The 14,136-nt window shown below is 64.4% G+C and overlaps 1 protein-coding gene across 2 annotated transcripts in view; it reads left to right on the top strand.

Moving 5' to 3' along the window:
- EEFSEC (eukaryotic elongation factor, selenocysteine-tRNA specific) overlaps positions 1 to 14,136 on the top strand; it is a 162,082-nt gene that overhangs the window by 121,859 nt on the left and 26,087 nt on the right. For both annotated transcript variants that reach the window (XM_036867681.1, XM_036867680.1), the window contains exons 5-6: positions 1,485 to 2,141; positions 8,424 to 8,580. In XM_036867681.1, coding sequence (XP_036723576.1) covers positions 1,485 to 2,141; positions 8,424 to 8,580 — 814 coding nt within the window. The remainder of the gene's footprint in view (positions 1 to 1,484; positions 2,142 to 8,423; positions 8,581 to 14,136) is intronic.

Here is a 14,136-nt window from a genome sequence, read left to right as displayed (position 1 = left end):
TGATCTTGGCTGTGGCTTTTGACACTGTGCTTCTCACTTTCTCTGCCCCGTGACCTCCTGGTTAGGTCGTTAATGGTCTTTAAACAAACACTTGAGTATCAGGCTCTCCAGGAAAGGACGGGGCTTCTGCGGCTCATGTCAGCACGGCACCCCCTCTATGGGGAGAAAACGAGGGTTCCGCACACCCGACTTCGTAGACGGGGTGCTCGCGACCTGAAGGTCAGAGTTATCTTTGGTGTGATGATTTTTGATGGCGGGTTTTCTGAAATCGATTTCACGTTTCTCTGCTGCGCTAACCAGAGGTCCCAGCACAGATTTGATCTTATCACTGCGCCGTGGATCTTGGTGTAGACGTTTGTTCATTTTGTGAACGTTTGTTGGGGTCTTTTCTGTGTCTGTTCCTGATTTAGCCACCGTGGGTGCAGAAATGTGCTGGTGTGTTGGTCGGTGTGACGGTTTGGAAACAGGTCAGGGCGCTCCTTTGCCATCGCTCCTGGTGACGTCCGGCCGGCTCCCCCCACTGCAGGCCCTCCCCCCAGCCCCGCCTGTGCACCTGCGGGTCCCCCCATTTAGAGTGGGCTTTCTCTGGCCTCTGCACGGCTGGTTCTTACCATGGGGTCTCGGCTCAGACATGGCCTCCGCAGAGATCTCCCTGACCTCTGACGGCAAAGAGCCCGACTCTCCCCACCCCCGGGCCGCCTCCAGCGTCACCCTGTGTTGTTTCCTCTGGAGCGTCTCATAAACAGTATACAAATCATGGTGGTATTAGTTACATGTATCCATACACAAAAATGTTATGTATCAGTTTTATTTATATTAATATAAATTTGGTTAATACTAATATATTTGTAACGTTGTTGCTGTTTCTGGACGCTAAGCTCTTTGAAAACATAGCTGGCTCTGTCCCCACTCCCGGAACAGTGCCTGGCACACAGCAGCCCCAGGGGACCGTGTGTCTGGTGAGTGAAGAGCCGCTCTGCCCTGGAGAAGCCCGCCGGCTGGCAGCGGGCAGGTCCAGAGCGGGCAGTGACAGCACAGCAGGCGGCGTGGGTCAGGAGGGGCTGGGGCAGCACTGAGGCGAGACGGCAAGTCCTGCCCACGGGGGTCTGGGCAGACTTTCCAGAGCGGGGGTGTTTGTCCTGGGCTTTCCAGGCAGCCGGGCATGGCTTGGCAGGCGTGGGGCTGGCGGGGAAGCAAACCTAAACAGAGGGCTGGGGCAGAAAGCGCGGGATGGGGCCTGGGGGTGGAGCAGGAGGAGACGGGACCCCGGTGGTGCGGGATGGGCTGCGGTAACCGCTGCCTGCGTCCCGGGCTGGGTGCCCTGTGAGCCTGGCGCCGCGTCTGCAGGGTGGAGCCTGCCCCGTGCAAGGGGCATCTGACCGGGTGCCGGTGAGTGTTGGTGGCGCCGGGACGGGGGCTTCTCCAGCTGGAGCCCCCCAGCCTTGAGGCTCGGCCTCAGAGCTCCCTCTCTTGCTCCCGACCAGGTGGTGAGGAAGGTGAAGTCCATGCAGATGTTCCACACACCCGTCACGTCTGCTGTGCAGGGGGACCGGCTGGGCATCTGTGTCACCCAGTTCGACCCCAAGCTGCTGGAGCGTGGCCTGGTGTGCGCCCCCGAGTCCCTGCACACGGTCCATGCAGCCCTCGTCTCCGTGGAGAAGATCCCGTATTTCCGGGGATCCCTGCAGACCAAGGCCAAGTTCCACATCACCGTGGGCCACGAGACGGTCATGGGCCGGGTGATGTTCTTCAGCCCCGCCCCCGACAGCTTCGACCATGAGCCCGTGCTGGACTCCTTCGACTTCTCCCAGGAGTACCTCTTCCAGGAGCAGTACCTGTGCCCGGGCTCAGTGCCGGCCGAGACGGACCGTGGTGAGGCCGACAGCAGGGTGGGCCAGGCCTCCGAAGGCCGCTGCCCCCGGCAGCAGTGGGCCCTCGTGGAGTTCGAGAAGCCCGTCACCTGCCCGCGGCTGTGCCTGGTGATTGGCTCCAGGCTGGACGCGGACATCCACGCCAACACATGCCGGCTGGCCTTCCACGGCGTCCTGCTCCACGGGCTGGAAGATAAGAACTATGCCGAGAGCGCCCTGCCCACGCTGCGAGTGTACAAGCTGAAGCACAAGCACGGCATCGTGGAGCGGGTGAGCAGCCTTCCCCCTCCCTCCTGCCCACCGCCCTGCCTGGCCTGACAGCCAGGAAGGCCTTGGACACCTGGCTCCAGCGCCTGTGGTCTCCAGACGGGGAGCCCGGCGGGAGTGGCCTGCGTCCTCTCACTCCGCCAGTTAGAGCCAGGCTGACACGCAGGCGGGGCCCGTGAACCCGCCTGGCCCGCCTGGTCAGTGCAGGTGGTTCCTTGGGTGCCCCCCGACCGCCATCATCTGTGCCTGCAGCCCTGCATGGGAGCCCATGCCTACCGGGCCACAGGTGAATGGGTGGACAAACACGCAGGCCTCACTGGCCCTGTGGCGTATGCTCGTGGGGGTCAGGGATGGCAGTGGGTGGTCCTGGGACTCGACCGCGTTCCGCTGACTCAGAGCAGCAGTGCCGAGACCCCAGTGTCAGGGAACTCAGGTTCGTGTGGGGTCTGCCCTGAGGCTTGCAGCCGGCCCTGTGGTTCTGACCCTCAGGCAGCAGAGGAGGGTCACCCCTCCTGGTCCAGGCCTGAGTCAGCGCGGGCGCCGGGTGACAGGAGGAGGTGTCCAGGGCCTGACGTGGGTGTGCCGGGGTTTCCATCACTCACGCCCTCTGGTCTCGCCCCCTCCCCCGGGCCCCCCAGATCCTCCCTGGCTGCTCAGGCCCTGCGCCCCTTCCTCTGCAGCCCCGTGGGGAGATGAGAAGACGCCCTTCCTTACCCACTCGCAGGTCCAGATGCAGGATCCTCAGCTCCGTGGGCTTGGGCATAGCCCTGCGGCCCAGCCAGCGCAGCCGGGGCTCCTGTGTTGCCTCGTGCACACCCTGGAGCTGGTGCACACGGCTGCCCTCCGCTAAGTTGCTTACTCTGTGGGCCCCTGTTTCCTCATTTGTAAAAATCACGTGGACGGGGGGCTTCCCTGGTGGCGCAGTGGTTAAGAATCCGCCTGCCAATGGAGGGAACATGGGTTCGAGCCCTGGTCTGGGAAGATCCCACATGCCGCGGAACGACTAAGCCTGCGAGCCACAACTACTGAACCCACGTGCCGCAACTACTGAGCCCGTGAGCCACAACTGCTGAAACCTGCGCGCCTAGAGCCCGTGCTCCGCAACTAGAGAAAGCCTGCGCTCAGCAACAAAGACCCAACCCAAACAAAAATCAATCAATCAGTCAATCACATGGATGGAGGTGGGCAAATGAGGGCTCAGTGCCCGGGACAGTAAATGCCCTGCACCGCCCCACGCCTCCGACTGCTGCCACAGCCCGGGCCCAGCCGCCCCTCCCACCCCCCGGCCCCGGCAGCTTGCGTAGTTCCACCCACATCACTAGAAAACGAAGGTGTTGCACCAGCTCCCACTCACTCACCTCTCCAGGCCGCCGGGATGAAGACAGCACCGCACCCTCGCGTGCACGGTGGGCCCAAGGCATGGCAGGCCGGCGGGCTGGGCGGGGGCTGCCAGGGGACCCGGGCGGGGGTGAGCAGAGGACCAGGCACGGCAGGTCTCCCACCGAGGCCACAGGGACCCAGCGTGCACGGGCTCCAGGCCCGCTGGACGGGCCCCTGCAGACCAGGTGTCGGGTGAGTCTCTTCCCCTCAGTTTCCTTGCTGGAAAAATGGGGTTCGTGCTCCCCACCTCCCAGGGCGGTAGAAGGAGGGGAGACCACTGTGTGTGAAGGGCCAGCGCAGAGCGCCGGGCTCGGTGCTGATCACCTGGACTTCCCTCACGGCGCGGCGGCCCGGGCTACCGGATGGCTGCACCTTTCTCTCCCCCGTGGTGGGGTCAGGCCGGGCGTGCCGGCCACCCTGGGCCTGGCATCCACTGGCGCCGGACAGGGAAGGCCTGAGGGCATGGCCAGAGGAGCCTGTGGCCTCTGCCCAACCCAGGGTAAACACGCAGACGCCACCAGGAGCGCTGGCCGGCTTTGAAGTCTGAAGCGGCCCTGCCTGCCGGCTCCCAGCTCTCCCCGCTCCACTGCTGATGGCTTGTTAGACGTGCCCGGGGCACCGGGTGCGGGCCGGCCTGCGACTGCCTCTGGTCAGCGCGGCTCCTCGCCGTCCGGCAGGCTAGGCCCCCAACTCCTGGAGGGAGCAACGCTGCGGTCCAGCCAGCCGCTCGGCCAGCTCTGCTGCCCCTTGCCCCCCGCTCCGCTCCCAGGCTGCTCGAGGAACAGAGCTTCTTCCTGCAGCAGAGGCCGAGCGGGCCCTGCCCTGGGGAAATCCGACGGCTGCCCAAGTGTGCTGGCCCAAACCCAGGCCTCTCTCCTGCCGTCCAAACAGCGTCTGACAGCCAGGACTCTCCCTCGGCTGCCGAAATGCGCATTGGCCCCCCTTTGAAAATTGCCCTTTTTGTTGCTGTATAGATGCAGGGTCAAGGCAGCTGGACACGGTGGAAAGAGCTGGCTCTGGATCCGATGTACTGAGCAGGTGCTGCTGCCTCGGCCCGGCCGTGGACCAGTCACACCCCTCCCCCACCCCCGGAGCCCGTCGCCTCTTTAACGGAGTTGGTGGGGAGTTGACGCGACCACGCGTGCGAGGGCGTGGCGTGAAGTGTGAGCCCGGCACGCAGTGAGTGCCCGGCAAAGAGTTAGCCTCCCTTTTTCTCCTGGAGAGCGCAGCTGCCTCTGGGGACGGTGCCTTTGTACCTCCTCGTCAGCACCGGCAGGGGCTTCGCCCGCGTTGGTGCCTGGTGACGGGAACAGAAAGAGGGAGGGAGGCTCCGTGCGTCGGGGTCGTGGGCCGCCGGGCTCGTCACTGCCAGGCCGGGTGCCCGCTCGGTGCTGGGCAGGCCCAGTTTTGAGGAAGACGGCCTGGTCGGCCTGGGAGCGGGCGTGGCATGGTCCCCCTGGGGTGATGCCCAGAGCCTGGCCGCCCGAGGCCTCCCCGCCTGGGCCTCTGGAACTCGCTTGACCAAGTGAAACAACTTGAAGGCTAACGTCCGTCCTGGGTTTGCACCAGGGGATTACAAGGGGTTGGTCGTTGCCCGCCAGTGTACTTGGGCATCAGACACGCCTCGCCCTGCGCTGAGGGGGGAAAACGTGCAGTCTTGGCAACTGGTTTCTGCGGCCAAAAAGGATGGATGAGGCCGGGCATCGTCGTCCAGGGACCTGGGAGTTGTCGTTCCCGGTGACTCCGAGGGTCCATTCGCGGCAGAGGTCTCCCCCGGCTCCCGTCCTCCAAGGGTTGGATAACTCACTCTCGGGGTTCTGGGTGGGCTGGAGGAGCCCCCGCCGCAGGTACTGCTTTCGTCATTCTCCCAGCTTCATATTCTGCTCATCGAGGTTCTGGCCTCTGGGCAGGTGTCCTGCTACCGGGTCTCGGGTGTTCTTGCCAGCACCAGCACCCCTCATCCTAGCAACAGCCTTTTCCAGAGGAAGGAACTGAGGTTCAGAGAAGCCCCATGCCCCAGATTGCAGAGCTGGAGGAGGCGGATCAGGGCCCCAGCCTAGCCAGCCCTCTCTGCTCAGGGCTCCGCTTCACAGCCAGCTGCCCCTGTCTCCTTGCTGCCACTTCTCCAATTTGAATTAGAATAGTCGCTTCAGAACTTGGGCAATTCCCAAGCCTCATCACGGCAGCCGGCCCTGAGAGAGACACACACGTGTAATGACATAATTACGTGCGCCGCCAGCCAAGTCCCCACTCAGAGGCCGGGGACAGAGGGGACCCGCCTGGCATGGAGGAGAGGGCCCGGGCTCTGTGAGCGGCAGTGACTGCACTTGGGGAACTCGGCCTCCAGCCACCAAAGGCCAAGAGACGAAGCGGAGAGTTCACGCAGACACTGCAAGTCCCCCTCGGAGCTATGGCTGTAACTGTGGCGGCTCAGCACCGCTCCCGGGGACCTGCCGCCTCAGATTCCACGCGTGTTGCCTGTGGCTCCTCGTCACAGGGGTGGGTTCAGAAGGAAAGCCTCCGTCTAGTCTCAGAAGGTCTTCCCTTGTTGGATGTGCTGGTGTGTCTGATCTCTGAGGTCTCTGCTTTGGCTGGAAGAGTCATCTGGAGAAGAGCTCAACCATCAGGGGCACGCACGTTCCAGAGACGGAGGGGCTGAGCTTCACCATTTCCCGCAGCCCAGGACAGATGCCGCCTCTGGTCTTCCTGCAGCACTGCAGAGGCCTCCCGCCGACAGGCCTCCCCTCTGACCAGCGTCATTAAATGGGGGCTCCTGCAGCAGCCGTTTGCTGAGCCCCTCTCACGGCCCCACCCCCTGTAACTACTGGAGGGGTGTGTTCTGGGGGCGCGGAAATGTGCACCTGCCGCCAGTCCGGAACACTCCTGCGGGGACATTGCAAAGGCCTGGCCGGCTGGGGTTTGAGTTTCCACTGTGCCCCTGGCTCTGGCATTCGCGACCCTCTCAGATCTCGTCCCTGAGCTCAGCTCTGACCTCTGCAAAGTGGCCGTGGAAATCCCTTGCAGACAAGGGCTCTGCGAGGGCTCAGTGGGACACACTGGTGCCTCAGTCCGCACAGGCTGGGGTCTCCGAGGGGCTGGGGGTCGGGGGTCTCCGCGGGCTCTCCTCCCAGCGACGGGCAGCCTCAGCAGCCAGGCTGACCTCGGGACCAGCCTCTGGCCGTGGGGAACGCGGAATGGCTGGTCCGGAACCATCGGGTCGGTTCCGCCGAAGTCCTGGCACCTGCTGGACCAGGCGGGGCTGCTGGCGAGGCTGGGACAGAGTTCCACGTGCAGGCCATCCTGGCGGGGGGTACAGATGGGGGTCCTGCGAAAGCGACGGGGCCACCCATCGCCATTTGGGGCTGGTGACACTGCTCGCCTCGACTCCCCTGTCCCGAGGTCGGAGGAGCTGCCTCCATTCAGTTCGCCCTGCAGCCTTGCTGGACGCCCTGCAACGGCAGCGGGGACACCCGCAGACGGTGCCATGCGGAGGGCAGAGCCGGGTCCGGCCCGCGAGGGGAGCCCTGTGAGTCTGGAGGACAAGGAGGAGTTCTCGTGTGGGAACGAGACTGCGAATTACAAAGGGCTGTGCAAGTGGGAATGATTATTCTTATCATTGCCTGTATCCGATTCATCCATCACTGGGGAGAGGAGGAATGCACGTACCTTTTATCTAGCGCTATGAATCAAACAGAATAGGATATGTTTTTCCAAAAGGTTTTTAGGGTAAACGGGACAGTTTCTGCTTTTCAAAACAATCCATCCATTTGGCCCTTGGCCAAATCGTGGCATCTTGGGCAGAAACAAGATGTTTCTGAGCCTGGCCCCCGGGGGCCCCCAGGAGCAGGTCCCCCCACTGGCAGCACGTCGGCCCCACGCGGCCGCCCGAGCTGGTGCCTGGTCGGACTCCATGCAGCTGCCCCAGGCCGGCGCACGGGGCCGTGAGGGCAGAAGGAAGCCTCCCCAGTCTCTCCCGTGGCCCCCTTGTGGGACCCGGCATTCTGAGGCCTGGTAGAGCTGGTCTTTACACACGCGTGTGCACACATGCCCCCCTTCCCTTCTCTCTGCACAGAGGCCTGGCACCTTCCTGGCACTGGAGAGGAGCCAGGCAGGTCCAGGGAGGCCTGTGCCTGAGCCACCGGAGGCCAGGGCTGGGGGGACTCACACATCACCCACCCCAAGCTCAAGCGCTTGGGAGAAGGTTCCAGAGGAACACAGCTCGTGGCGAAGCCAGGGCTGCCCCAGGCCAACTTCCTCACACGCACATGTGCCTCCGCTCAGCCTGGGCCTCCACACGGACAGCCGCAAGCCAGGGGAAACGGGGCTTCAGCAGGGAGAGCCGTGGGGGCACTGCGGAGGCGGGGCCGCGGTCTGCGGGGTGGACGTGGGCCAGGCCAGGAAGGGGCCCTAGGCAGGGACGCGCGTGCGTGTGGCGGGCGGGACGGCAGAGGCCGGGTTCTCAGAGCCTCCTCGGTGCGGGGGATGCTGGCGAGAGGGTGGAGCAGGCTCAGGAGTGGGCGCCATCCCCTCGGCCTGCAGTGCCGTGAAAGCTTTCCTGAGGAGCGCTGCCAGCTTGGGGACCGGTGGGCGGGCGGCCATGCAGAGGTGGGCAGCTGCGGACTCTCGTCACCTCTGCCCGTGGGCTCTGTGGCCGTGGACGGGCAGTGCCTCCTCCTCCCATCTGTCAGGTGGGAAAGTGCCACGTGGACGAGCTGAGCGTGTCCAGCCAACCAAGTGCCCGCAGCCGGCCTGGTGCAGCCCGGGCCCAGCAGGTGTCCGTGGCGGGAGGGAGTGGCGAGAGGGGCCGGGCATCACCTGTGACACCACGGGCGGGCCGCCTGGGCAGTGTGGCAGCCCAGCGTTTCCCAGGCACTAACCTCTCTCCGGGGCTGGGTGTGGGCACAGGTGATGGACGACTACAGTGTGATCGGCCGCTCCCTGTTCAAAAAGGAGACCAACATCCAGCTCTTCGTGGGGCTCAAGGTGCACCTGTCCACTGGGGAGCTGGGGGTCATTGCCAGCGCCTTCGGCCAGAGTGGCAAGTTCAAGGTCCACGTCCCTGGTGAGTGTGGTCATTTCTTTCTGCTCACGGGAGCCGTGCAGGGAAGGTGGGGACGGCACCCAAACACGGCTCCTCGGCTCGGGGTCTCGGCCCGCCCATGCCAACGTCGCGGGCTCAGCCCACATGGCACCGTGGCTTCTGGTCCCGCCACCTGTGGCTGGAAAGCCAGTGTGTGTCCTGGAGGAACCTGGTGTGGACCCGGCATCTGGTCCGACCGCCCACTGCACCATCCCGTGGCCTGTGCGTGGACGGGATGGTGCTGCTCTAACAGGCGGTTCCGAGGGGCATGGTCGGTGATGGAGACCACCAGGGCTGGCACACGGTCCCGGAGCCAGAGGGTTTCCCAGAACGTGCGTTGGCACCTCCTTTCCTGCCTCCCACTCGGTTTGAGGTGGGACTTGTCCACGGCGGGGTCGAAGTGCGCGTCTGCCGCTGGGACAGAGCTCCCAGGTGTCCTCAGCTCCCCCCCTCACTCCTCGCAGCCCAGCTTCCTGAGGTCCCGCTGCGCCAGGTGTGGTGGCCGTGGTCGGGGGAGGGGGCAGAGCGAACCCGTGCAGGAGGTGTGGACCATGAGCTGCGCAGGAGGGGAGGCCGTGGGCAGCCGGGGAAGTCCTGGGAAGAGGGGCAGCTGAGTAGGGCCTGGCCACAGGGAGGGAGGGCGCCCCATGGACACCAGGCGAGGGGAGCTCCGCGGAGAGGGAGACGCGGAGGCCCTGAGGACGGGGCGGGGGACGGGGGGGGCCTGCAGAGCCCCGGGGCAGGCGAGGACCGGCCCGAGGGGTGCTTCCATTAGCGGATCCGCGGGGTGCACGCGCGTGCCTTCACACCCGCGTGTGGCTGTGCTGCTTGGAGCTGCGGGACTAGGGGATGGGAAGCCGCGGGCGGGCTGCATCTGGTGGGCATGGGGCCTCGGAGCACGGCTCCTCCGGCGGGCTCTCCGTGTGGGGTGGTGCCCGCCCGGCTGGGAAGCAGGGTCCTCTCCTGAGAGCCTGGCCAGCTGCTTTGTCGCGAGTCCCCCTCTGCCCCTCGCGAGGGAGGGCGGCTGTCAGCAGAGGCCTGCTTCCTGCGGCCCGGGCTGTGGGAATGTGCCTTGAGGCCTCTGCCGAGGCGGGAGCCCCGTCACGGATGAGGGGCCCCGGGCAGGCAGGGGTACCCGTGGGAGTCCAGCCACAGCACCGGGCTTCAGGCTCCCATCCTGTCCTCCCCGCTGTCCCTTGGCCGCTCCTGGTCGTCACTTTAGCCAAACTGGGCCCCAGCGAGCACGTGCAGGCCCGTGTCCAGACCTCAGTCCCCAGGGCCCCAGCCTGCATATGTGGGGCCCTCTGGGCACTGGGGGGCGAGAGCCAAGCTGCCTGGGGGGAGAGGCCCACCCCGGGCGCTCGCCCACCAGGCCTCGGGGCCCTGCTGGTCCACACAGAGGGACGGAGGGCAGCGTCCGTGTCCTCTCCCGGGGTGGACGGCATCATGCCGACCTTGCCCTGCTCCCCTTCCTCTAGCCCGAGGCAGACTCAGAGTTGGGTGTCCCAGAGCAGGAACGTGGGAGGGGGCGTGTTTGGGGCCCTGGGTACTGGGGTGGGGCTGGGGGCCGTGGTGACGCTGCTTCGGGCAACTCGAGTTCACATTCCTGCCGTAGGTCAGTGTTGCCTTTTAATAGGTCTGCTTCCTGTTTGTGGCTCTTAAGCTTTTTATTAAATATGACTGGTCAGATTCCTTCATCCCACCCACTCCCACTCCCGCCCTCCCCCCCTCCACCGACCCTGCTTGTCTTTTCCTGCCGTCCCTCCCCTGAAGAATTACTTTTAACCTTTCTGAAGTGCTGATTGTGAAAGAACCTTAAGTAAAGCGGACGTCCAGCGCCAGGTGGAACAGCAGTGGGGCTTCTGGCCCAAGTCGGGGCCGAGCCGGGTCGGGAGCCCGGGGTTCTGGGGCCGCGCACTTGTCGGCCCCCAGAGCAGGGGGCGTCTGGGGGGCCGCAGACCGTGGACGGGGCGGCGTTCAGTGTGGCGTACGGGCCTCCCGCTGGCTCTGCAGGACAGCCGGCCAGAACGGCGACGGAGGAGCCCTCCGGGTGTCCTCCCCTGCCCCGCCGGCAGGCCCAGGTGCACTGGGGCCTCTCACCTCGGAGGCAAGGCCCACAGGGCCAAGCCGGGGTGTCAGAGGCCGGTGGCAGGCGATAGGGAGCAGGGGCAGAGTGGTAAACAGGGACCACTGCTCGGGCCTCGCTGCTCCCACGCGATGGGACGCAGGCCCAGGAATCAGACTTCATCTGGTTCAATATTTATGGAAAATTTCCTGATTGAAAACTAAAACTGTCTGAACTAAACGAAACCTGCCTTTGGGCTGGGTTTGGCCATAGTGACTTGTGACTCCTACTTGAATTTCAGGATGGACACTTGGGCCTCGGGTTCAGGAGTCCAAGCTGAGCCGTAATAAGGGAGCAGTGTCTTACGGAGCCATCACTACTGGCTTCTGAGACAAGGGTCCTGACCCTCAAAACCAGACGGGCTAGAGGGACGGCCCCGTCCTGACGCCCAGGGAGCCTTCCCAGAAAGTCCTGGGCGGCCTCAAGGTTGGAAGGCCCCACGTTCACACAGCTGCTCCCTTCAAAAGGGTTGTCTCCGTGTGTAAGGCCCGGGGGCCGGAGGCCCTACGAGACGAGTTGGGGACCCACCGGGCAGCATTGCTGGTGACGAGGGTGGTGGGAGGACATTGCTGGACAGAGACGGCTCCTCCGGACAGACCTGCCTCTGTTCCGGCACTGCACCGCTGGCGTCGGGTGGCCCTCTGCCGGTGCCTCTGAGCGCCCCGAAGGGCGTAAGCAAGCCGAGCGGGGGCAGGGGGTGGTGTGGAGACGCGGCAGGGGTGGCTTGGGGAGCGGGGCCTGGGGTCCACCAGAGGCAGGTCTCGAGTAAGAGGCTGACTTCATTTGATTTGCGATTTTAAACGACCGCCTGGAGAATGGTTTAAGGAAGGCTGGGGGGGAAGCGGGTCGGCAGAAGTCTGCTGCAGTGCACAAGTGACCGTGCGGTCTGTGTCGTGTGCGTGGGAAGCCCAGGAAGGCTTCCCGGCGGAGGGGACAGTCAAACAGAATCCTGCCCCATCCGTGGACCTCCTCAGGCCAAGCACAAGGGGCCGAGGAGGCCGCGCTTGAGGCCTGAGTGTGTGGGCGTGTTTGGGGAGCACAGCAAGAGCAGTGGGAAGGGCCACAAGCCGGGGCCGCGGAGGGCATGAGGGCCGGGCCTGGGTCACCGAGTCGGGAGCCAGCATGGTCCTGAGGTTCCCCGCGGGGCGGAGCACAGCCTCAGCTCTCAGTGCCCCCAACGCGTGTCACCACCCCGTTCTCACAGTGTCCCTAAGGACACGTGCAGCCCTGCACAGCAGACGGGCAGCTCTCTGGTCTGGGCTGCTCGGGGTCCTGCCAGCCCTGCATCAGCCCTAGCCTGGGTCCCGACACCCACAAGGAGAGCCCCGTCCTGTCTCCACAGGCCCAGCTCAGAGACACCACGAGACTGCAGCGCCCCCGGGCCGGCGCCGGCCAAGCGTCCAGGGCTCGGGACCAGGTGTTCGCTTGCGCCCCCGTCGCATGTCTTAGGGAGGGAGACTGAGCCTTGGGAACAAGACCCGTAGACAAGTTTAGCAGCATGGCTGGCGCCCTGCCCACCACCGGCCTGGCCTCGTGCCCGCTTGGTCCAGCGTCCGGCGAAGCAGCGCTGTGGGCAGATGCCCTTGCCCTGCACCTTGTGGTATCGGGAGCACAAGGGCCAGCCCTCGCGGGAGGTGGCCGCAGCCCAGGCGAGCTCCGGAGGAGACGGGAGCTGGAGCTGGGCCTCTATGACTCCCCGCGGGCTTCGCACCTGGTCCCGTCTCCAGCTCGGCTGCAGCGGGTCGGGGTGGACAGCCGTGCAAACAAGATCGGGGGAAGCTGTCTGTGGTTTGTTTATTTATTTATTTATATTTGGCTGTGTTGGGTCTTCATTGCTGTGCCCGGGCTTTTCTCTAGTTGCAGTGAGTGGGAGCTACTCTTCATTGTGGTGCGCGGGCTTCTCATTGCGGTGGCTTCTCTTGTTGCGGAGCACGGGCTCTAGAGCGTGGGCTCAGTAGTTGCGGTGCACGGGCTTAGTTGCTCCGCGGCACGTGGGATCTTCCCGGACCAGGGCTCGAACCCGTGTCTCCTGCATTGGTAGGCGGATTCTTAACCACTGCGCCACCAGGGAAGCCCCTGTGGTTTATTTTTAAGAAAAAGGAGTTTAAGCAACAGCCACTGTCCGGGTGGTGGACAGAGGTCCCTGGATGTGGTCGCTCAGCTGAGGACCCTGCAGGCCGGGCCGCTTCCCCACAGGCCTCCACGTTCCGACCCCGCTCAGGAGGGCAGCGCACTGCGTTCAGAGCGTCCATTTCCCTCTGGTGAAATGGGGGTGGTCACCCAGCTGCGAGGGGCTGTGAGGACCAGGCCAGTGCACAGAGCCGCCCTGATGGCCTGCCGTGTGTGCGCCCGGGCCTGGGAGCACGGGCCCCGCCGGGCACGGGCTGCGGGCCGAGGCCACCAGGTCCTGTGATCAGCCACCACTCAGCTCCACACAGCACAGCCACGGTAGAACCAGCTCTTCCTGCTTTTCAAGAGCGTCTGAGCATCTGGATCTTTGCGTGACATCTCCCTGTTCTCGAACGTGGGCCCGTATCTGGCCTCCGTCGGTCCAGGCCCTTGACGTGCTGCCTGTCCCTCCTGCTGCAGCCCTCGGCCTGCTTCCCTGAAGGGTACGCGGAGGCTCGGAGGATCTGGACGCCTGGCTCAGCAGACCCTGGGGTCCCCAGATGGAAGTAGGCGCTTCTCATGGGCGCTGCTCCACTGAGAGGCTTCTGGAAACCCAGTGAGGAGGGAAAGTGGAAACTCATCTTGGTGCCAGAGGGAGGGGCCGCAAGGAGTCCTGGTCGTGGGTATTGTTGTGTTCCCATAAATAGGCCTTCAGACAACGGGCCTTTGGGCTGTGTGTTCCCTCTGAGGTTTAAAATGAAACTGGTTTTCTCTTCCTGTAAAATGTGTTCTCCCCACACACACCCCCAGCCACGCAGTCGCGCCTGCAGACTCTGCTTGGAGCGGATTCTTGGGCAACCTCAAGAACCTGTGCTTGGGACCCTACCCCCTGGGGGCAGCCCCCGCCAGGACCACTCCGGCTTTTACTGAAACTACTGGCAGGCTGGGGTTTGTGCGGGCTTGGCGTCCCTGCCCGTCCTGGGAGGTCGGAAGCAGGGCGCCTTCAAAGAGCAAGAACTCTGGAGTCCACCAGACCCGAGCTGAAATCCTGGCTGGAATATAACCTTTCTGAGCCTCGGTTTCCTCGACTGTAAGGTGGGTTTTTGTGAGGGTTTTTCTTCCCAACTTTCTGAATAACTTCAAGCGTATGGAAAAGTTGAAAGAAGAGTTTATTGAACGCTCATGTTCCTCGGGTTGCACACCTGTTGGCACTTTGTCACGTTTGCTCTCCACGTGCTGACCGGCCCGGACGCTGCTGTGGAGGTGCAGCTCCCCCCGCACATCATCTCGCGCCCCTGAGGACT

Source organism: Balaenoptera musculus, chromosome 11 (assembly GCF_009873245.2).
Source record: "Balaenoptera musculus isolate JJ_BM4_2016_0621 chromosome 11, mBalMus1.pri.v3, whole genome shotgun sequence".
Classification (NCBI taxonomy): domain Eukaryota; kingdom Metazoa; phylum Chordata; class Mammalia; order Artiodactyla; family Balaenopteridae; genus Balaenoptera; species Balaenoptera musculus.
Note: the sequence above shows the minus strand (reverse complement) of the source record. Positions and strands in the feature narration are given on the sequence as shown.